The sequence below is a fragment of the Pelodiscus sinensis genome, chromosome 30 (genome assembly GCF_049634645.1).
Source record: "Pelodiscus sinensis isolate JC-2024 chromosome 30, ASM4963464v1, whole genome shotgun sequence".
In the NCBI taxonomy this organism is placed as follows: Eukaryota; Metazoa; Chordata; order Testudines; family Trionychidae; genus Pelodiscus; species Pelodiscus sinensis.
The window spans coordinates 7,606,492-7,629,190 of NC_134740.1; the positions used below are offsets into that span (position 1 = coordinate 7,606,492).

Genomic DNA, 22,699 nt, shown 5'->3' on the forward strand with positions numbered 1-22,699 from the left:
AGAACCAGGAATCTGCTTTGAGACCCTTAACAACGCAAAACACCACAAGAATGCAGATGAAGCATCCGGGCGGTCGGAACCTCACATACGTCAAACCCAAGGACAAAACAAAAGACTCTGGTAAGAAACAACCATGCAACCACAACTCCAGTTCCTCAGCGGCCACTGCCACACCAAGCCCTGAGGAAACTGTGAGCAAAATCGCCCACATTCACAAACCCGGAGCACGCGCTCTAGGGGTTCTGAACGTGCGCAAAACCACACACATTCACAAACCCGGAGCACGCGCTCTAGGGGTTGTGAATAAAAAACCAAGGACTGAAAACTCCTGCAATGCCGAGGTATTGCAGCCACACAAACACTACTCCAGTTCCTCAGCGGCCACTGCCACACCAAGCCCTGAGAACAGTGAGCAAAATCGCCCACATTCACAAACCCGGAGCACGCGCTCTAGGGGTTCTGAACGTGCGCAAAACCACACACATTCACAAACCCGGAGCACGCGCTCTAGGGGTTGTGAATAAAAAACCAAGGACTGAAAACTCCTGCAATGCCGAGGTATTGCAGCCACACAAACACAACTCCAGTTCCTCAGCGGTCACCACCACACCAAGCCCTGAGAACTGTGAGCAAAAACGCCCACATTCACAAACCCGGAGCACGCGCTCTAGGGGTTCTGAACGTGCGCAAAACCACACACATTCACAAACCCGGAGCACGTGCTCTAGGGGTTGTGAATAAAAAACCAAGGACTGAAAACTCCTGCAATGCCGAGGTATTGCAGCCACACAAACACTACTCCAGTTCCTCAGCGGCCACTGCCACACCAAGCCCTGAGAACAGTGAGCAAAATCGCCCACATTCACAAACCCGGAGCAGGCGCTCTAGGGGTTCTGAACGTGCGCAAAACCACACACATTCACAAACCCGGAGCACGCGCTCTAGGGGTTGTGAATAAAAAACCAAGGACTGAAAACTCCTGCAATGCCGAGGTGTCGCAGCCACACAAACACAACTCCAGTTCCTCAGCGACTACTGCCACACCAAGCCCTGAGAACTGTGAGCAAAAACGCCCACATTCACAAACCCGGAGCACACGCTCTAGGGGTTCTGAACGTGCGCAAAACCACACACATTCACAAACCCGGAGCATGCGCTCTAGGGGTTGTGAATAAAAAACCAATGACTGAAAACTCCTGCAATGCCGAGGTGTTGCAGCCACACAAACACAACTCCAGTTCCTCAGCGGTCACCACCACACCAAGCCCTGAGAACTGTGAGCAAAAACGCCCACATTCACAAACCCGGAGCACGCGCTCTAGGGGTTCTGAACGTGCGCAAAACCACACACATTCACAAACCCGGAGCACGTGCTCTAGGGGTTGTGAATAAAAAACCAAGGACTGACAAACCATTCTCCCAAAACCATAAGCTCATCACAGCTCCCCCATATTCTAGTATGGGGGAAGAGTTTGATGCTTCATTCAGAAAACTGAGGAACTCTGTATCCTCAGGGGGCCTAAAAGAAAGAGAGGGGACAGCATTTGGTTAATGAACTGGTGGCCTCCAAAAAGTTCCAGGCCAAGATGACTGCAAAATTTTTAAAAAATCCTAAAGAGGTGATGAGGAATAAATACCAAAAAGAGATGCCCCCTGCTGGAGGCTCACAAAATGGCTTCTGACCTGCGGGGTGGTGAGTCTGTAGACGGGTCCCTGGCTAGTCCTGATGAATTTCACGGAGACCGCTCTGACTCTGAAATAGCATCTGAGGCAGAAGATGCCCCTGATGGGCCCGAAGAGGAACCCTCAAGTGCCTGTGAAAATCCAGAGTCGTATGTGGAGAGAGCGAGAAGTTGGCAACGTGAAGTACCTAGATTTGTGGGGTAAGTGTATTGTGAGGAATTTCATTTTGTCAATCTTGAGCAAATAAATTCAGCTGAACAGGTTATTGAAGCCATGCGTAGGGGAATACAGTTAGTTCTAGATGACGTTAATGGTAGGGTAGGCCCTGATGATTATGTTCAGTTACGTTTAGAGAGCCGTAATTTAACTAACCCTTTGTTTTCGGTCAGAAGAACTAGGGACGAGCTGACTGCTGAAGATTTTTTAAACCAGACCTCAAAGGTGTTCCAGAGTAATAGAGAGTTGCACCTCAATGGAACATTGCGCCTCCTTGTGACAGTTGTAAAAAACAGGGGTTGGGGTGTTCATAGAGTTTTAAATTCTCTCCTTAGTAGTCAAATTATTCATAAAAAGAGACGATGTTTAGTAGACTTGGCTTACACCGGTATCAATCTGTGTTTTGCGGGCGGGCTCTTGGCCGTCATGTCCCATCGTAAACCTACGGACGCCAAATTGTTAGAGGGGGTGAGAGAGCTTCACGAGAAACTGGGGTGGTCAGATCCAAAACAGGTTATGCTCAGCGGCGTAGCAAAGTTTGAACAGCATTTAGGAGTTAACATACAGGTGGTGCTGTATACGGCGAAAGGCGGCTGGGGCTTTTTTAAAATGGAGGGCCCGGTGTACCCCAAGACAATTTTATCCTGTTGCACGATGAGCATTACTATGGGGTTCTGGATGTGAAAAAGTTGTTCGGAGCGAAAAATTGAGTTTTGCCACACAGTGTACAGTCACGACCACTCTTGCAGGTATTGTTGCTGCCTCTGCTTGAGCGGAGCGTGCTCAGACAGCGTGGGCGTGTCACTGAGGTGTCCTAGCTGTAGACTATTTTGTCAATCCAAAGTGTTCTTAGTCACACATAGACGGCGCATTGAAAAAACAAGTCGAATGCCTGTCTAAAACTTTGTGTGATGAGTGTCAGTCTTCCGTGGACAAGCGGTTGCGCTGTAATCAGTGTAAGGGCTTTCTTGTTGGCAACATAGACAATCATCTCTGTTTTATGGACAGCCTTAGAAAGCCCGAATCCTCAGAGTATATTTTTTATGATTTCGAATGCACGCAGGAGACTGGGTTGCACACCCCCAATTACATTTTTGCTATGGCCGTAAAACCAGAAAAATCCTGGGAATTTAAGGGTAGTGAGTGTGTCTCTATGTTCGTTAAGACATTTATTGGCAAAGAGTTCCTTGACAACACATTCATAGCACACAATTCCAAAGGCTACGATGTGTACTTAGTCGTTAGACAGCTACTGAAGGAAAAGATGTGCCTAGAACTGATCACTCAGGGTAGTAAACTAATGTGTGTGAAAGTTAAGGCCCTGGGCATTTGTTTTATAGACTCTTTAAACTTCTTGCCCATGAGGGTGTCATGGGAAGCTCTTAGAAGGGTCACATGACCCACTTCTGGGTGGGTCATCCGATCCTGGAACTGCCCCCCGATTGGTCAAAGCGGCTCATGGGGTGGTCCCACATGGGGAAAAAACCCTTCCTGATTGGTAGAGGGAGGCAGGGCGAGTCCTTAGAGGGGTCACATGACACCCCTTATTTCCGGTCACCTGTCCTTCTTGACCCCGGATGTATTACCACCAAGGGCGAGACTTCCGGTGACAGGGGAGACGGGACTGCCGGGGTAGGGGGCGGAGCTAACATTTGATTGATGGTAGGGCCCTTGTACTACTTGGGGAACCTGCCAAGGTTGGGGTTGTGATCCCCATGGTAAGTGGTGCTCCTGGACGGGGCTGACATGTCCCTGAAAAAGGCAGAGAAGGGAGCGCTCCCATGCAATCCTTGATGGAAGACACCTCTCTTGCAGCTTCCACTGGTCGATAACAGGGAGCTGTGGCCAGTAGAAGCTGTGGGCTCGGTGCCTATCGGAGTGGGGCAGAACATGGCACCATGGAGCCATCACTGTACACGCCAGCTGCTTTCAGGAGTGGGGCAGAGCTAGGACAGGCACAAGCTGCCTTAACTCTACTGCTCCACCAAACAGAAGCCGTCTCAGTGGGCTTACCAACCATCAGTACATGTATGAACAGTCCATACAAAATTAGCCTCAATTGGACATGTCCATAAAGTCCATAAAAATGTAGGTGGCCGTAAATTTCATAAAAGCACAATACAATTGCAAAAACCAGCAATTCTTCTATAGCAATTACATTTTCTCTGTGCTGCTTCAGCCTTTGTAGTGCAGAGCAGCAGAAATTAGACCTTTTAGTTGTTTATTTAGGTCAATGGTTATTTAGGTGCATTAAGAGGAGCATTGCCAGCAGATCCAGAGAAGTGATTATTCTCCTTTATTCAGCTCTGGGGAGGCCACATCTGGAGGATTGTGTCCAGTTCTGGGCCCCCCACTACAGAAAGGATGTGGACGCATTGGAGAGGGGCCAGCAGAGGGAGACGAAAATGATTCCGGGGCTGGGGCACAGGACCTACGAGGAGAGGCTGAGGGAGTTGGGTCTGTTTAGTCTGCAGAAGAGAAGAGTGAGGGGGGATTTGAGAGCAGCCTTCAACTTCCTGAAGGGAGGTTCCAAAAGGCTGGAGAGAGGCTGTTCTCAGTAGTGACAAATGGCAGAATGAGGACCCATCATCTAAAGTTACAGTGTGGGAGTCTAGATTGGTATTAGGAAAAACTCTATTTTCTAGGAGGGTTGTGAAGCACTGAGATGCAGCGGGGGGATGAGAGTGCTGTGGGGCCCAGGGCAGCACAATTTCGCAGGGCCTCCCCCTTTGACACGGCGCATGCGTGGGGCCTTGGGTAGCATGGGACCCAGGACAGCCGCCCCGTTTGCCCTGCCCTAAATCTGCCGCTGCTGGGATGGGTTCCCTAGAGAGGTAGTGGAACCTCCATCCCTAGAGATTTTTAAGTCCCAGCTTAACAAAGCCCTGGCTGGGTTGATTTAATTAGGATTGGTCCTGCCTTGGACAGGGGGCTGGACTTGATGACCTGCTGAGGTCTCTTCCAGCTCTATGGTTCTATAATTCTATGACAGGCAAGACAAGTACACCATCAACCGCAGACAGGAGCACCCTCCTCGGAGTTACAGGAAATATCTCCCAACCACTCTCGAGTCAGCTAATGGGCAGCACCTGGTCACAGAGGCCTGGGAGCCAGGATTCCTGGGTGCTTTCCCATGAATCAGAACATGAACCTGTAGGAGAGCATTTTAACCTTTCTGGCCCCTCGATCATAGGTTTAAAGGTAGCCATTCTTCTACAAAAGGATTTCACTAGCCAATTGCAGAGAGAGTCTGTAGAATCTCAAATCGACAGATTTGATACCGGTACCCTGGGCTTGAACAAAAACATTAACTGGTTAATGCAGTACAAAGCTCATTTCCCCTGCCTTTGATATTTGCATTTTCACATCAAAAGCAATGAAAGGGACACATTTAGCCTCGTTACGGCACTTCATGAACACAGGTCCTACAATTGACAGGAAACTACTTTTGCTGTACTATTTACCATACAGTCTGTTGTTTCCGCTCCAACACACCAATGAAGTGGGTTTCACCCACAAAACTTCATGATCATAGATACATGAAGAAAAATCTATATTTGTTAGTCTCTACCGTATCCAAGTCTGTAGCTGGGGGAGGGGGCATCCTGAGAAGCTCCGTCCGTGCCCTGCTGGCGAGTGGCTGGACCAGCCTGGGGTGACTTCAGTGCACAGTGCGGTGAGCACAAGGCGAAGCAGGGTGAATAGTGCCCCGCTCCAGATTGCCCGCTCAGTGGGGTTAGAGTTGCATATTTCCCTTCCAGCCGATGCGGGCCCGGTGTGGGGCAGAGCTGGGCAGGGGGCAGAGATCCAGAGACACGGATGCTCTGAGGGAGGATCAGAGAGGGAGGGAAGACCCTTGGAGGCTATCAGTGTGGATGGGGAGTTGGATCCCAGCCCAGCGAGTTGAGGGGGCTCTCTGTATGGACCTGGCCTCCCCCCAGGTGAGATCATCGGGGGAAAGGAAGCCCAGCCCCACTCCAGGCCCTACATGGCGTATCTGGAAATACAACGCAGAGATGAGAGGATTAGATGTGGTGGGTTCCTGGTGGCGGAGAACTTTGTGCTGACGGCTGCTCGTTGCCAGGGAGAGTAAGTGCCTCTGGGCTGGGATGTGGGGGTGGGTGGGGTCAGTGGAGGATGGGGATCCGGGAGCTCTGGTGTCAGCATGGGGGGGGCGCAGGGAAGGAGCAGAGGGAGGCCAGGCTGGGGGAGCAGAGCCCAAGGGTCTGACCTGCTCAGGGGGCGTCGGAAAGTCTCTAGGGGCCTCTGTGACCCACGGACGAAACCCAGCACTTGGCAAATCAATGGGGCTAAAGCACAGGACAGGGAGGGGTCATAGCCCCAGGGCATAAGAACGGCCGTACTGGGTCAGACCAAAGGTCCATCTAGCCCAGTATCCTGTTTACCGACAGTGGCCAGCACCAGGTGCCCCAGAGAGGGTGGACCGAAGACAATGATCAAGTGATTTGTCTCCTGCCGTCCCTCTCCAGCCTCTGACAGAGGCCAAGGACACCATTTTATCCCCTGGCTAATAGCCTTTTATGGATCTTACCTCCATGAAATTATCTAGCTTCTCTTTAAACTCTATTATAGTCCTAGCCTTCACCGCCTCTTCTGGCAAGGAGTTCCACAGGTTGACAACACGCTGTGTGAAGAAGAACTTCCTTTTATTAGTTTTAAACCTGCTACCCATTAATTTCATTTGGTGTCCTCTAGTTCTTCTATTATGGGAACTAATAAATAACTTTGCTTTATCAGCCCTCTCCACACCACTCATGATTTTATAGACCACTCATGATTTTTATAGAGTGCTGAGCTGGGGAGGAGCAGACACTCAAGGGGAAGGGAAGGAACTTGAGACCCATCCAGAGAGTCCCAGGCTGCCCCATCCCAGCGAGACAAGAATTAGTGAGCCAGACCAATCTTAGCAGGTTGCTCTTGGCTTTCGCAGCAACATCACTGTGCTTCTGGGAGCCCATAATGTCAAGCTTCGGGAACGGTACCGACAACGGATCCAGGTCTGCCGGCAGATCCCCCACCCACAGTACAACAGGGAGACTTTAAACAATGACATCATGCTGCTGCAGGTACCGCCCCATCCCCCACACCGTGACCTCACACTGCTGCAGGTACCGCCCCATCCCATCCCCCACCCCCAGTGACCTCCCACTGCTGCAGGTACCACCCCATCCCATTCCCCACCCCCAGTGACCTCACACTGCTGCAGGTACCGCCCCCATCCCATCCCCCACCCCCCATGACCTCACACTGCTGCCCATACCAGCCAGGTTTTGACTGCAACACTCCTATTTAACTTTGTTTCTTTTCTCCCAGCTGGAAAACGTTGCGGTCCTGAACAGATGGGTTGGTACCCTCGCCCTGCCCTGCTCCGGGGAGAGAGTTGCACCGTGGACCACTTGCAACGTTGCTGGCTGGGGCCGGACTCTGCCCACTGTTGATTGTCTCTCGGACACGCTCCAGGAAGTGGACGTGGTGGTGATGCCGGATGCCACATGTCTGAGACACCCGTACAAGCCGTACCGTCGCTATAACCCGTGCAGCATGATGTGTGTGGGGGACCCAGCCTTTCTGAATGACTCGGCCAAGGTGCCTCCCGCCCCTCGTGTTCACCCCTCTTGAGAAGTGGTTGGGATTGATGAAGCTGCTCTAACCAGAAAATGTTGGACTAAGTGGTGGAAAAGCTAGTGGGGAAGTGTCGCATCTTACGGGGAAGCAGCGACCAGCAGGACAGTGTGTGTGTGGGGGGGGGGGGGTTGAATCCATCTGGGTGATGGGAGGGGTCAAGTGGAGACCGGGGGGTGTTGCTGATCCAGGTATCAGCGAGAAACGACTCCTTGAGCTGTTTTCCATTTGTGGCTTCTCCTGTTTCGCAGGGCGACTCCGGGGGCCCCGTGGTGTGTGGGGGAAAAGCCCAGGGCATCGTCTCCTGGGGGATTTGCAAAGCTCCCTCCGTGTACGTAAAAGTCTCCACCTTCGTCCCCTGGATCGAACGCACAATGAGGAGGCTGTAGCCCGGAGCCCGGCTGTGAATTGCTGCCCCGGATGGAGCTGCGCTGCTTCTGTGCTTTGGAGGAGACAGATGTAGGGCTGCTTTGCAAGGGGCTCCCCCTCCCCCATTTTGTACCCACAAATCACTGCTATACTCAGGAAGCCCCCAGCCCATAAGCATCAAGGAAGAGAGCCTAGGGGAGTTAGGAGCTGCATTCAAGCCCAGTTCCCATTGGTAAATCCCAGTTGTGTGGCCTGCCTCTTCCCAGGTTCATGTCCTCTGGGGCACTGGACACGACCCCAGCCCTGGGGCAGACCTGGCGGTTTGGGGATCTCCCCACCAGTCAAGTGATGTTTGTGGCAGATCTTCACCATCCCCTGCGCTGCTGGGCCACGTTTAACCTGCTGCCTGCCCTGTGCTCCATGGGCCCCCAACCCGTTACAATGAAGACAGGAGCCTAGGGGAGTTAGGAGCCAGGCTTAGGCAAAGCTCCCATAGGGAAATCCCAACCCACTGGCTGCCTTTCCCTGCTGGATTTCTCGTGGGGTTCTGAACCCAAGCCCAACCCTGGGGTAGACCTGGCGGTTTGTGGCTTTCCCCCGCATCAGCCGGTTGATGAGGTTTCTGGCAAATCCTCACCATCCTCCACCCTGCTGGGCCACGTTAAACCTGCCACGGTTGGTTCCCGGGGGACAATGTCCGTTCCAGACACTCCTGAGCTCTGCGCCGGCCAGGCAGCTGGAAGGGACTGGAGCAACAGCCATGCCGAGCAATTTCAGATCGATCCCCAGGGCTGATCCCTCTTTCCCACCTCTCTCAGCCTGCCCCACCCCTGCCTTGCTGCATTTTGCTCCCTGTTTCATGGTCAGCACTGAATAAAAATGAAGTTCCAAAAAAAGGCGACTGTGGGTCTGAGTGATCACCCCGAATTGCAAAATCCAGAGCAGCTGCTGCCTTGGCCAGGGATTGGGTAGTGGTTGGGGGTGTCACTCCTATGGGGGAAGGCTGGGCTTGGGTCTTAGCAAGGCTGTTCCCCACTCTGGCATTCCAAGTGCAGAAGGTGGGGCCCACAAGAGATCTTAAATCCCTTGTCTCCATGGGCTTCTGCTTAAAATCTCCCCTAAGTCACAGATCCCCTGGCTATGGGTGATAACTGCCACCAGCAAGGGAACCAAAACCCCCTTTCTTCTTGAACTGAACAAGAAAGCACTTCGAACTTCTACCAGAGGAGCACCCCCTAGCTCCTTTACTGCAAGCGTCCAGACTAGGGCGCTGAGCCGACAAACAGCTGATCAGCTGTTTGTTGGCTCAGTGCAGCAGCCATTTAAATTTAAATGAAGCTGCGATTATTTAAATCGCGGCTTCATTTCCCTTTGCCGATCAGCCTCATCTACATGGCTCCATCGATGGAGCCATGTAGTTTAGACGCACCCTAAAAGTTGACCTCTCTGCCTTAGGCAGGCACACACAGACCTCCTGGTACCTGCCAGGCCAGAAGAATCCAGCTGTTGCCTCAAAAAAAAAAAAAGGAGATTTTAGGAACTAAACAAAAGATGTACTCGATAAAGCATTCCGCGTTGCCGGGTGTTACAGAGCAACTGAGAGAGAACAGATTAAAACAGAGAGAACACAGTACCGCTGGGCTACAGTTTAAAACATACAGGCTGTGTCTACAGTGGGCCATTGATTCTGGAAAAGCAGCCGCTTTTCCGGAATAACTTGCCAGCTGTCTACACTGGCCCCTTGAATTTCCGGAAAAGCACTGACGATCTACTGTAAGAAATCAGCTGCTTTTCCAGAAAAACTATGCTGCTCCCGTTCGGGCAAAAGTCCTTTATCCGGAAAACTGTTCCGGAAAAGGGTCAGTGTAGACAGCCCAGTAGTCTTTTCCGCAAAAAAGCCCCGATCGCGAAAATGATGGTCTGGGCTTTTTTGCGGAATAGCGTCCGTGGCCAATGTAGACGCACTTTTTCCGGAAATAGTTATAGCTTAAAATGGAACAGTTTTCCATATTTCCGGAAAATCATGCCAGTGTAGACGTAGCCACAGTGTACAGGGGCCCACAGAGAAGTTGATCCAGAACACAAGACAAAGAAAATAACCGGATCTGTGTCCAAGGTCCAGTTCAATACCCCATATTCCTTGTAGGCCTGGTAGTCCTGCCTGGTTCAATTCCGCTTCTTCCCCCAACTCCTGGAACATCTAGTGCCCATACATCTATTGGAGAATCATCTCCCCACCCTTCCAGTTACGGACCCACCTGCCAGTTGGACATGGCTGGTTGCTCCAGTAGGGGTCGCTGACCTGACCCAGAGCCTCCACGGGGATTGGTTGGGACCTTCTACACAGATATGGCTGGGCCAGGGATGCTCATGGTTCTGTGTGATCCATTCCCTGGAGGGAGATGACACCTCCCCCAATGGCCAGGGACCAAATCGACAGGGGATGGGGCTGAGCTCTGTTGAGGGCCGACACACTGAATGCGGCAGAAGCGTCTGTCACCCGACACCTGGCGTGGGGGTAGCGACGCTTTGGGTGTCACGTACACAAGGTCGGAGATGGTAGGCGGGTATCAGGGAGATCAGAACCACCCATCTCTATCTCACACAGTGGGCAGGGTGTGACTTCTCACCCTGCGCCGATACTGATCTGTGTTGTGCACAGCCCATGGGGATGGGAAAGGGCAGACAGAGGGAAAAGGAGCTGTGATAGTTGCACAGACATGTCCTAGGGCAGGTGCGGACAAGTCCTTTGGCCTGAGGGTCGCATACTGGACCTGACACTGGATGGGGGCACGAATGGGGATGTTACCACCCTGGGGGAGGTGCTGTCTATGGGGCGCAGTTGGGGGAGGGGCTCTAAGAGGGAGGTTACTTATGTGGGGATATGAGGATTCATGGGGTGTGGCAGGGGAGCTGTATGGGGTGCACCAGCCCTCCCTCCTTAGTGCCACCCGATGCCCTAGGCTGGCTGTGTCACCGCCATACCTGAGAAGCGCACGGCCCCTGTGTTGGGGGAGCTGAAGCTGGGGTGAAGGGTCCAGATGGGGAGGAGCTGGGGACCATCCTAAGGTGGGAGCTCAGGGCAGTGCAGAAGGGACTGATATGGCCCGTGAGCCAAACTTTGGTCCCTCTGCCCTAGAGGGAAAAGGCCCCGGGTCTCCTACTGCCAGCAAGTGGGTCCGGTCTCTGGAGTGAGCAGAGGGGCAGGAATTGGCCCTCCTGGCCCCCCTGAAATCTCGGGGCTGTGACATCTCGCTGCAGAAAGGCCCGGGAGCGTTTCTAGCACCAGTGGTTGTGCAGGTCAGTGTTAACCACATCCTCAGCCAGGGCCATGCAGTGGGTGGCCGTGTTAGCCACATCCTCAGGCAGATGGACGGGCAGGGGCCCTGTTGGCCATGGCGCCAGGCCAGGGACCGGAGCAGAGAGGAAACCTCCCGCTAGGTGGGCACGGCCATTACCTGAGAATTGCCCAATGGGCATCTCTTCACTGTGGCCCCATCTGCAATTGATGTTCCCGGGCAGGAGTGTATGTGGCCCTGTGATTGGCTGGCCCTGCCTCCACCTAGTCCATAAAAGCCTCAGGCTGGAGGGAGCGGCTCCGTGCCTGGCCCGGGATGGCTCTGACGATGCAGCGTTTGGTGGTGGGACTTCTCCCCTGGGTCTTCCTCCTGCCCCTTGGGGGCTGGGCTGGTGAGTGGGGGAAGGGAGCTGGGGGTGTGCGGAGAGGGGCCCATGCAGGGTAGGGGACTGTGGGGTGAGTGAGGGTCTTCCCCTGAACTACCTGGCGCAAGGGCCTATTGGGACCCCTGCAGCCTCCCCTGAGTAGCTCTGGGACTCTCGGCCTATGGGGGTGGGTGGATCAGCTTCCAGATGGCTTCTCTGAGATGCCACTGCTAAGTCGTGTCCCCCACTTGCTACGAGCCACCGGCAGGGTGGCCGAAGAGACTCAAGGAGCAGATACTGGAGAGAGGTCCCTGCTCTTGCTGCCCAAGGTTAAGGGCTCGGACCTAAGCAACTTGGGATCCTTTTCCAGCTCATCCCACGATCTATGGGGGGGACGTTAACCTGTCTATGGGTCTCTTATTGTCATGGATGGAAATCAGGCACCTAAATGCTTAGCAATATGCTCTCGGGTATCCAATTCCCCTTAAAGGACAAAAATGATTCTGTGTCTTTTTGAACCCAGAAGGGATGGGTGGGTCTGTGCAGTGACTAGCACAGTAAGTGGTCCCTGACCTGGGTCTAGCTCCCACAGTAAAGCCAATCTCTGCCATTCCTTAAAGGGGAGATTTTCCAACACTCCCGCCCACCCGCCTGGCGCCTTTTGCTGAGCAGATCCCAGAAGATTTGTTGTTTTCCCGAGGGATAGTCTCACTTTTCACTTTCAACCCCCAAACTATTTTTTTTCATTCTGAAAAATTGTCCCTTCAACATGTCCAGCAATGGAAGGAAAAAGACAGGTTGCACAAAAAAAAAAATAAAAAAAAAATCCAGCCAAGCTGGGAAGGGAGAAAGTGCTCCCTGGGCTAGGATTCATTCAGTTGAAGCCACTTCCTCGGTCACCGATACTTCGGTGAGTCGGGAGAGGAGCAGCCCAGCCTGGTCCTTGTGGGTGGGTGAAGAAGCAGCAGCCACAGAAGCCCCGTCCGTGCCCTGCTGGGGACTGGCTGGACCAGCCTGGGGTGACGTTGGCCTGCAGAGCTGTGAATGCGAGGCAGGGCAATAGTGGACCACTCTTGGGGTGGCTGGTACTACACAGAGCAATTACTGGCCCACGTCCAGTGCTTTTGGCACCAATTCTCCACCCAACCTCTTCAGAACAGTTGATTGACCCTCCAGCCCCGTGGGCGGGGGGCAGCGTGAGGCAGACCAGAGCAGGGGGCAGGGATCAGGCACTGGGATGCCCCAGGGAGAGCATCAGGGGGGTGGAAGTAGGCTGTGGGAGCCCCCCTTTGGGAAGGGGGGCTTAGTCCCTGTCCAGGGAGTTGAAGGAGCCCTTTGTATGGCCCCGCAGGTGAGATCATCGGGCAAGGAAGCCCAGCCCCACTCCAGGCCCTACATGGCCTTTCTGGACATCCAGCATGGAGAGGAGACTTATCGCTGCGGCGGGTTCCTGGTGGCGGAGAACTTTGTGCTGACGGCCGCTCACTGCCAGGGCGAGTAAGTGCCTCTGGGCTGGGAAGTGGGGGCGGGTGGGGTCAGTGGCGGTGGGGGAGGGGGAGCTGGGAACTGTGGCATGGGCATGGGGGGCAGAGGATGGGTAGAGAGGCCAGGCTGGGGGAAAGGATCTCAGGGATCTGATCTTTTATGGGGCCGTCAGTGAGTCTCTAGGGCTTCTGCAAACCGCAGCCCAGCCCCAGGGCTGGGTACATCAATGAGGCTGTGGCCAGTTGCCCCAGCTGGGGTCTGTAGCATGGCCCAGTATGGTGCAGGGAGTGGTCACAGCCCCAGGGCAGCTGTGCAGGGCACTGGGCTGGGGGGAGGGGTCAGTACAGCAGGAAGGAGTGATGGGGATGCAAAGGAGATGAGACACAGGGACATCAGTATGTAAGAGCAAATCCCCTGCCCCCTGCCCCCGACCCCCTGACAATCCCTGTGTTGCGTTTGGTGTTTACAGCCGGATCACTGTGTACCTGGGAGCCCATAACATCCGCCAACAGGAACGGAGCCGACGAGATCCCTGTGCGCCGGCAGATCCCCCATCGGCAATACAATAGGGAGACCTTAAACAATGACATCATGCTGCTGCAGGTACCGCCCCATCCCATCCCCCGCCCCCAGTGACCTCACACTGCTGCAGGTACCACCCCCATCCCATCCCCCGCCCCCAGTGACCTCACGCTGCTGCAGGTACTGCCCCCATCCCATCCCCCACCCCCAGTGACCTCACACTGCTGCAGGTACCGCCCCCATCCCATCCCCCACCCCCAGTGACCTCACACTGATGCAGGTACCGCCCCCCATCCCTTCCCCCACCCCCAGTGACCTCACACTGCTGCAACATTGATCTTATTGCATGCCCGTGGCCCGTCTGACTCTGACATTCCCGTCTTCCTTGTGCTCTCTCAGCTGAAGTCCAATGCGGAGCTGAACAGCTGGGTTGATATAGTGAAGCTGCCGAACGTGAAAGAGAAAGTGAAACCTTACACCGTCTGCAGCATCGCTGGCTGGGGCTTCACCAGCACAGAGAGTTCCTATTACCCAGACATGCTCCAGGAGGTGGAGGTGCAGGTGATGCCGGATGCCGCATGTCCGAGGAAACCTGTTTGGCTATATGGTCACTACAGCCCCAAGACCATGATGTGTGTGGGGAACCCCTCCTACTGCAGGGACTCTGCCCAGGTAAGTCCCCTGCCTGCTTCTGGGTGTCTTCATGAATCTGTGTGATGAGTGAGGTGTTGGTGGGTGGCAGGTCGAGTGGTGACCAGGCCGTGCCCGGTGCTGGAGAGGTGAAGGGGAACACTTCTACTCTTCTTTTGGGGAGCTGCAGGAACCAGCTTGACCGGGAACGGGGTGAGTTGCTGAGCCTGGGACTCGAGGTGTAAGCAGAGCCAGGGAAGACATCAGGGGTGTCACGGGGCCGGGTATCAGCGGGGACTGACTCCTGGGGCTGTTTTCCATCTGTGGCTTGTTCTGTTTCACAGGGCGACTCCGGGGGGCCCCTGGTGTGTGATGACACAGCCCAGGGCATCGTCTCCTGGGGGCCTTGCAAAGCTCCCGGCGTTTACATGAAAATCTCCGCCTTTTTGCCTTGGCTCAAAAAGATAATGAAGAGGCTGCGGGACAGACCCCGGCTGTGAATCCCTGCCTAGGCCGGAGCTGCGCCGCTTGTTTGCTTTGGAAGTGCCCGGATGTGGGGCAGCATTCCAGGGGGCTGAGTCCACTCCCCTAAGCTGACTGATCTCCCCCCGTCCTTGGTCCACTCAGGCAGCCCTCAGCCTATGAGCATCCAGGCAGGAGCTGAGAGGGTTTAGGAGCTCTGTCGACAGAAGGTGTTATTGCCTGTAACACTGCGTCCAGACTACGGAGTTCTGTCGACAAAGCGGCTTGCTTTGTCGACAAAACGCAGTAGTCTAGATGTACCCTAAGGGTCCCTGCAAGGTCCGATTGGCCCACAGCTGGAGATCTTGCTGCTGGCCCTATAAATCCCCCAGGGTTCAGACTCAAGGCCTGCTGATTTCCCTAGATATTGGTGCTCATGCAGATCCTGGTCCTGATGCTGAGAACCGCCAGCCGTGGGGCCGGTGAGTACGCAGGGACGGGATCCCATGGGGAACAGAGCCGGGAGCTCTCTGGGCTGGCTGCAAATCCCAGCTCCTCCCCAGAGTCAGAGGCTTCTGTCAGAATGATGGCTGGTTCCCGGGACCCAACTAGGGGATGGTGTGGAGGTGGGGGTGGAGGATCCATGTCCTGGTTTGTTCTGCAGGGCGACTCCGGCGGCCCCCTGGTGTGCAATGGAAAAGCCCAGGGAATGGTCTCCCGGCTATTCATCGCTGGGAAAATCCCTGGCATGTACACCAGAGTCTCTGCTTTTATCAGTTGGATCCAGGATGAAATGAGTCAGCTTCAGGCCTGAGTCCCCCCAGGGGTCACTGCACAGCCCGGCTCTGCCTCGCTCCTGTGCCTTGGAGAGTGCCAGGTGTCAGGCTTCATCGGCAATGGGGCTCAATGCCCCACATCCCAGCCTGAGTTTCCTCCCCCTTGCAAGCTGCAGTCCCCTCCCCCAGCCACTCTTCTGTTCTGGTCGTGCCCAACGCCTCAGGAGACTAAAGATCCAGGTTCAGGGCCGGGTTCTGCCCCTTGGCTAGGGAGCAGCTGGACCATGTTCGTGAGGAGCCAAACCCTTGTGTGGACCCGGCAGGTTGCTGCTCTCCCCGGTGTGAGCCGGGCGAGTTACGGATTGTGTGAGATCCTTCCCGTAATGTCCACCTGCACATCCCCGCTGGAACCGCCCCCGGCCCTGCCCTCTCTGGGCCTTCCCTCCATGCTGGCCCCTGGAGCATCCACCGCTCACTCCAAACACACCCGGTCCGGGACGCAGCCAGTCCAGCTGGAGAGAACTCTGGGACATCTGTTCTGATCTGCTGCCGATCAAACATCAGCCCTGATCCTCTACTGCCCCAGTCCCCTGCCCGGCTGCATTTTGCTCAGCTCCCTTGCTTTGCTACTTACTCCACAGCCAGCCAGTAATAAAGGCAAGTTGCAAAAGATCCAGACATTGATGCATCCTACTTTGCCCACCAGAGCAGCGGCTGGACCTGCCCATGCCAGGAGCGGACGGGGAGGCTGGGCTGGTGGTTAATGCTCTTGGGTGGGTGCTAAGACTCCTGGGTTCAGTGATGTTATCCACAGTGAGGATCTGGGGGTGTAGGTGGGACCTGAACCCCTCGAAGTGGGAGGTTTCCCCATTGGCTGGAAGGGGCACAAAAGTTACTCAGAGGAGAAAAGGAACTTGTGCCGTGACTTGTCCTTAGTCCTGACGCCACTGCGTCTGGAAAAATGGGGAGGGGTTTGAAGAAGTTCTAGCTGCAACCAGATCTAATCTTCCAATTCCCATCCACCCGTCCGTCCATGCAGCCTTCCATCCCTAAACCTCTATCTACCCTATCTCACAAGGAATGCTTCTTGGTGGTCTTGCAGGCCGTGACTGACCACCAGGGCCAGTTCATGAACATCTCAGTAGGGTGGTTGGGGAAGGCGTGTGACACAGGTGTGATCCGTAACTCATGCATGTTCCAGAAGCTGCACCTGGGGACTTTCTTCCCTGATGGCACCAGCAGGTTGGGGTTCGTGAACATGCCCATCTGCCGGGTGGAGGAAGTGGCCCATCCCCTATAGCCGTGGCTCATGAAGCCCTACACCGGCCACCTCATCCCCTCTTGAGCAGTGTTCAATGCCAGGCTGAGCCGGACACACACAGTTGTTGAGCGCACCTTTGGACGCTTAAAGGCGCAGTTCAGATGCCTCCTCACCTGCCTGGACTTGAGGGAGCACAACCTCCCGTGTGTGATGGCTACGTGCTGGGTATTGCACAACATGTGTGAAGGGAAGGGGGAGGCCTTCCTGCCAGGGTAGAGGCTGAGCACAAAGGCAGGGCATATGAGCAGGTGCTAGGTGCATCCAGGTGGCCCTGAGGGAGAGCTTCTCCCCGGGGTACCAGTGATTCTCTCCCCATCTTCTGGGGGCTTCAGCTTCACCGCTCACTGCCGACCCAGCCCTTATGCCTCCCTTCCCCCTGCCCTCTTTTCTTGATGAAAAAAGAAAGGGCACTTTTCTTCTGAAAACCTTCTGCATTTTTACTCTGGGGTCAACAAAACTGAGGCGAGGCTGGAGAAAGAGACTGGGAGAGGGGAGGAGAGAGGGTGGAAGAAGGAGGGTGCTGAGAACCTTGAGGGAGGGAGGAAGGAGCTGGAAGGGAGAGGAAGGGGGAGGAGAGGCTCAGGGTTGGGTCTGGGAGGGGCGCTGGACTCTGTGGATCCCACCACCATGGCTGTGGGGGCCTCGGCAGGATGCGGAAGGTGGGGAGGGAGAAGTGGGAGTGGGAGGAGGAGCGACAGCTGGAGTGGGAGCAGAGGCTGGAGAGGGAGAGGGCAGCATGCTCTGCACAAGGGAGAGGAAGTCATTGCGTGAGTGGCCCTAGGCAAGCAGGTCCCAGCAGCTCTCCTGCGGTAGCCGTGGCTCCTCCTAAACCTAGCCCTGCAGGGTTTGGTGCAGCACTCAGAGTACCCCCAGGTGCTGTCGCTGGGACTTGGCCATGGGACGCGGGGGCCCTAGGAAATGTGGGGTGCGGGAGGCTATCCCAGGTGGTGCAGTCCCCCTCCCTCCGACAGCTGGTCCATCTGTACAGAACACAGAGAGACGGTCAGTCGTCCCAGGGGACACGGTGCCCGAAGCCCAGCCCCATTCAGCGTCCAAGCTCATGGGACACACCTTGTGCATAGTACTGCCCATTAACCTGGTATTTGTATTCAGATGCCAGCTTCATTTTCAGTTTCGATGAGCCTAGACCACATCCCTTTCTCGGAAAAGGGGTGTCATTTAGACAGACTGTCGCTGTGTCTCCTATTCCCACCTGGTACAAAGTCCTGTCTCTCTGGCTAGTCCCTCTCAAACATCACAGCTGTGGAATAAGCTGCTGGGGCTGTTCTGCTGGGCTCACAGAAACCCTCCCCTAAGGGGAACTCACGTTAGAACAGAGACAGCTGGGAACAAGGAGCAGGAGTTTAACAACACTTTATTGGGCTGTTCCTGCCCCACGGAAGAAGGGATTTTCCTTTACTGAACTTTGTGTGTGGTGAGACACGGCAGCCTGGGGAGCACCCCCCTGAGGGTGACCTGAGGTGAGTACTGGGGGGCACGGGGAGCAGTGGGGTGAGGCTGGGAATGGGGGAACCTACTCATGGGAAGAGCATGGACACAAGGGGTGGGGAGATAAGAGGCTGGAAATGCAGGGAGGGAGTTTTGGGGGGTACCAGGATGGGAGGACAGAGAGTGGCACTAGGAGTAGGCAGAAGTGGATTGCAGTGTGGTGGGACCCTGGGCTGAAGCAAGTGGGGTCCCCTCCACTTTCTTTCTGCCTGGAGTCCCCAGAATTTCTGCTAGGGAGTGGGGTCAGGGCACAGAGGCCGGCCCCTCTCTGCTGGGTGCCTCTGGTTCTCAGAGGAGATCTGGATGAGCCCCCCCCCAAGAGCTTTTATTGCATTCACTGGAGGTGGGTCACGTTGGGTGGACAGAGCAGGGTGTAACCTCGAACTGGCACCAGGATCTCCGCTCCAGCCCCTGGCCTGTCACCCTCCTTTTGAAGGTAATCGGAATAAATGGGGATTTTAACTCCGGATTCCAGCATCATGCTCAGATGTGAAGTTTTGCTGCCATCATGTGGATCTTTAAATAAATCAATAGAGATGCCTATCTCCTAGAACCAGGGCCGACTGTAAGCACCAGAAAAGCAAGCACATACTTGGGGCGGCACATTTCTAGGGGTGACATTCCGGCTGAGAGCCGCCCGCTGAGTGAGGACACTCACTTGGCACAGTCCCCAGCAGCCCAAAACTCCGGAGCTCAAGCGATCCACCGGTCTCAGCCTCCCGGGCGCTGGGATCACAAACACCTGCCATGGCGCCCGGCTGGCTACCAAAGCCAGGCTGCACCTTGAACTCTCTGTCCAGTGGAACCGAGCGCAGGCGCCATGTGGTATTGGCATCTCCCTTGGCATTGCCCTTGGAACACGGGCCATGGGGGGGAGGGGAGAGGGTTGGGCCCAGCCCTGAGAATGGAGCGCGCGACGGTATCAACACAGACCGGGTCTGGCTCGGCCCCAGCTAGTCCCAGGGGCGCCCGGTTCTCAGTGCGCCCCGCCCAGAGCTCTGACCTGCTCCATTTCTGACCCGGCTCCCCTCTCCCCGGCCCTCAAACTTCCCAGCAGTGACTGTGTCAAGGCCGAACGTGGCCCAGCAGGGTCCCCTGAACTGCGGATGCCTCCAGCCTCCAGCAGCGCTCGGAAAAGAAGCACCAGCCTGTGTGTGTGCGGCTGGGGCAGGTCCCCTCTTCCCCCCCATGCGCCCAGTTTGACCGATGGGAATGGAGCCCCCGAAACACCCGGGGCACCTTAGATCATGTGCGGGGAGCGGCATTAGCGCAGCTCCCTGGCGCCCGCTCTGGCCAGCGCCTCAAACCGCAGAGCTTGAACCTTGAGTCGGGTGCCTGGGATCCCAGCGCCCAGGGAGGCTGAAGCCGGCGGATCGTTTGAACTCAGGAGGTCTGGGCTGCAGGGGGCTGTGCTGAGTCGGTGTCTGTGCTGAGGGCTGCATCGACATGGGGGTCCCCAGGTTGCCTTAGGAGGAGCGAACCAGCCCAGGTCGGAACGGAGCAGGTCAAAGCTCCCATGTTGCTCAGTAGCGGGATAGCGCCTGTGAGCAGCCGGCCTTTCTTTATGGTGTCCCCCCCCCCCCCCCCGCCACAGAGCCTTGGGGGAGGAGAATGGAGGCCAAACACACAGCTGGGATCCGGACTGGAGCAGCGTGGGGGGGGGGGGGCGCCCATTCACCAGAGACCCTGAAAGGGGAGCAGGCCCCCGCACACTAGACGGGCTGCAGGTTTCGGAGAGACACACGTGAGTTGCGAGCCCTCCAGCTCCTTCGAGACTCAGTGAAGCAGCGCTGCGAGCCCCTCTGTGTCCAGCCCGGACATTTGGCGCCTGGGGTCCGATCGCGCTTTGAAGATCCCTGACTCCTGGGTGTCTCCCCTCCCCCCATTCCGGATATCCCCGGGGTGGATGCCCCGCTCCCCAGATGGTCCAGTCCGGCCCGGGGGCACTGAAGCCCCCAGAGCCTCACTCTGACCTTCGCTGTCTCGAGTGTCTCCATCCCCAGCGGTGTATCTGGATCTGGCAGCCTCCCGGGACAGGGCCTCAGTGCCTGAGACGAGTATGTTGGGGTTCCACCTGGTACCCAGAGTACAGCTCTTCCGTCCAGACTCCTTCAAGAACCAAGTCTCCCTGCAGCTCCGCTCGCTGCTAGCTGCAGAGACGGCCCCCTATTGCTGCGCCGGGAGAGACACACAGCGACACAGAAAACAGCGAGCACCGGTACCCAAAGGAGGAACCGAACCTGCACTGGAGTTCAGGCCTTAATGATGCTGTAATTGTAATTTATCTGTCTAGAAAAACAGGAGAGCCACGTTCCCGCTAGATGGCAGTAAAGGGGAGGCTTCACTTGAGAATAAAAACAGAGGTTGTCCCTTTAGTGCCATCTAGCGGACAAGTGGGTCTCCTGCTAGTTAAGCCCTGGTGTTGCTCTCCAGGACTTTTCTCCCGACTGCTGGAAGTGTTGCCATTGAACATCCAAGGAGAGGTGAAAGGAGAGTAACTCTCCATTGCTACAGGATCTGCAGAGGCTGCGCTCTCGGGGCGCTGACACCCCCAGGGAATCACAAGGGCGTGTCGGTCTGGCTGTCATGTCCCAGCATTTGCAGTCAGAGCAACCACCCTGCCAAGGCCAATCCCAGCAGCCTCTTCACTAGCTCCAGGTTTCATTATTTCCAACGCTCCTCTCCAATAAGCCTTTTCCTTTAGAAGCCATTACTCGGGTGGCCAGTGGAGGACTCTTCTGTTTCCCAGAAGGACAATGGAAAAGGAGATCAGAGATGAGCAAAGGTCACAAGAAGGCGCCACGGGGAATTAAACCCAGGATCTAGGCCGTGATACCCTGCTGACAATGTATCTTTCAACTGTTCTACTTCATGGTCCAAGACAGCCCCTTTCGTTTCCAAAGTGCAGACATTCCCCATTTCCATAAAGACCTACTGAAAGAGAAAGCAAAACTAACCCATCCAGATGCCCTGACAGAGGCCCGGGGAGGTGTCTCTCCGTTTTCTTAAGGGTTGGAGTTGCTCAGGGGGGCGGAGGCGGAACCGCTTGTTGAACCCCTCCCAGCCCTTGCACAGCAACGCTAATGGACCTTTGCCAGATCTAACCCAGATTAAGAGTTTTTCTACTTTATCCCCAGCTGCGGCAAAGGGCACCTCTCAGGGACGGTCTAGATAACACTGAGCCAGGCCAGGAGCGCAGGGGGTTGTACGGGATGGTCTCTCTAAGCCCCATCCAAACCCATGAATCTGTGTCCTAAGGAACCGGGGATTTAAATCAGGGAGTTCCCATTCCAGTATCCCCTGCCTGCCGGTGTGTGTATGGGCGGGGGAGTGGGAGCGGGAGCAGGGGGTTTCCTGTTGCTCCTTGCCGGAGGACTCAGCCCTGTCAGTGTCCGTGTGAGGACAGGAGGGGCTCTGGGCTAAGCTCTCTACTCCTCCGGCTTCACTGCCCTGCTCAGAATCCGCTTCCCCTTTTTGTGCCGGTCCCTGCTTCGCTCCGTGTCACTGTGTAGCCTCTGGCACAGAAATACGTGGCAGTGTCTGCAGCTGTCAGCGCGCTGAGCCGCAGATAGTACTTGGTGCTGGAAGAATCCACGGTGATGGTGATGCGGCCTTGCAGGGACGGGTTGTAGTATGAGCTCGCGGTCCATCCTCCCATCCACTCCAGCCCCTGGCCCGGAGCCTGGCGTATCCAGTGCCACCAGTAGCTGCTGGTGATGGTGGCCCCGGTGACAGAGCAGGTGAGTGTGAGGGTCTCTCCAGGCTTCACCACGCTCGGGCCGGACTCCTGGAGCCGGAACTGGGACAGAGCACCTGGGAAAAGCAGGGATCGGTCAGACTCCAACCCACCTGCCTCCTCCCCCAACCCGCGCCACCTCGCACCGAGACTCACCCCGGGCCAGGGCCAGGAGGAGCAGCGGGAGGAGCGGAGAGTTCATGGTGCACTAGGAGGGGAGGACACGTCAGTTTTGCACTCACGGGAGCCGCTTCTTTAGCTCAGAGCCCGGAGCGGGGATTTGCATAACGAGGCATCCCCCAAGGGAGGGGCGAGAAGGAGTCAATCAAAAGGCCCCTCTGCAGACATAGTCTCCCCCCCCTCTCTCTCTCTCTCTCTCTCACACACACACACTCGCTTTCCTCATTGCTGCAAAGGAGGAAAAAACAAAATCCCAGAGTGAATGAAACACTCTCACTCTGCTCCTGTCTGTTTCATTAGTGTCTGGTGTCAGTTCATTGGTGTAAACAAAGCAGGCACCGAAGAAATCGAATTTTGGGCGCTGGGACTCCAGTTATTCCGAACCCTTCCTTGTTCCAACCCCCAAACACTTATGCCTGATGCATCCCAAATTCAAGCGTTATCGATTATTGACATCTGCTTATTGGTAATTGGAATTCCCTTCGGGGATCTGGCTCTGAGCGC

The 22,699-nt window shown here is 55.6% G+C and overlaps 2 protein-coding genes across 2 annotated transcripts; both read left to right on the forward strand.

The window, feature by feature from the left end:
* The first annotated feature begins 5,600 nt into the window (after positions 1-5,600).
* On the forward strand, positions 5,601-8,775 carry LOC142821215 (mast cell protease 1A-like). Its single transcript, XM_075912065.1, has 4 exons — positions 5,601-5,988; positions 6,851-6,986; positions 7,234-7,506; positions 7,794-8,775. The coding sequence occupies exons 1-4, from the start codon at positions 5,888-5,890 to the stop codon at positions 7,929-7,931; spliced, it is 648 nt and encodes a 215-aa protein (XP_075768180.1). The 5' UTR covers positions 5,601-5,887; the 3' UTR covers positions 7,932-8,775.
* Positions 8,776-12,913: 4,138 nt separating this feature from the next.
* Positions 12,914-14,819, forward strand: LOC142821264 (granzyme H-like). Its single transcript, XM_075912100.1, is given in 5 exon segments — positions 12,914-13,071; positions 13,529-13,582; positions 13,584-13,662; positions 13,981-14,253; positions 14,556-14,819. Coding segments are annotated over 5 exon segments (720 nt in total). The 3' UTR covers positions 14,712-14,819.
* Positions 14,820-22,699: the final 7,880 nt, after the last annotated feature.

Coding starts and splice junctions, on each gene's coding strand:
- LOC142821215 (XM_075912065.1), top strand. CDS start 5,888: ATGGCGTATCTGGAAATACAACGCAGAGATGAGAGGATTAGATGTGGT. Junction 6,987..7,233: donor ATGACATCATGCTGCTGCAG/GTACCGCCCCAT, acceptor CTTTTCTCCCAG/CTGGAAAACGTTGCGGTCCT. Junction 7,507..7,793: donor TTCTGAATGACTCGGCCAAG/GTGCCTCCCGCC, acceptor CCTGTTTCGCAG/GGCGACTCCGGGGGCCCCGT.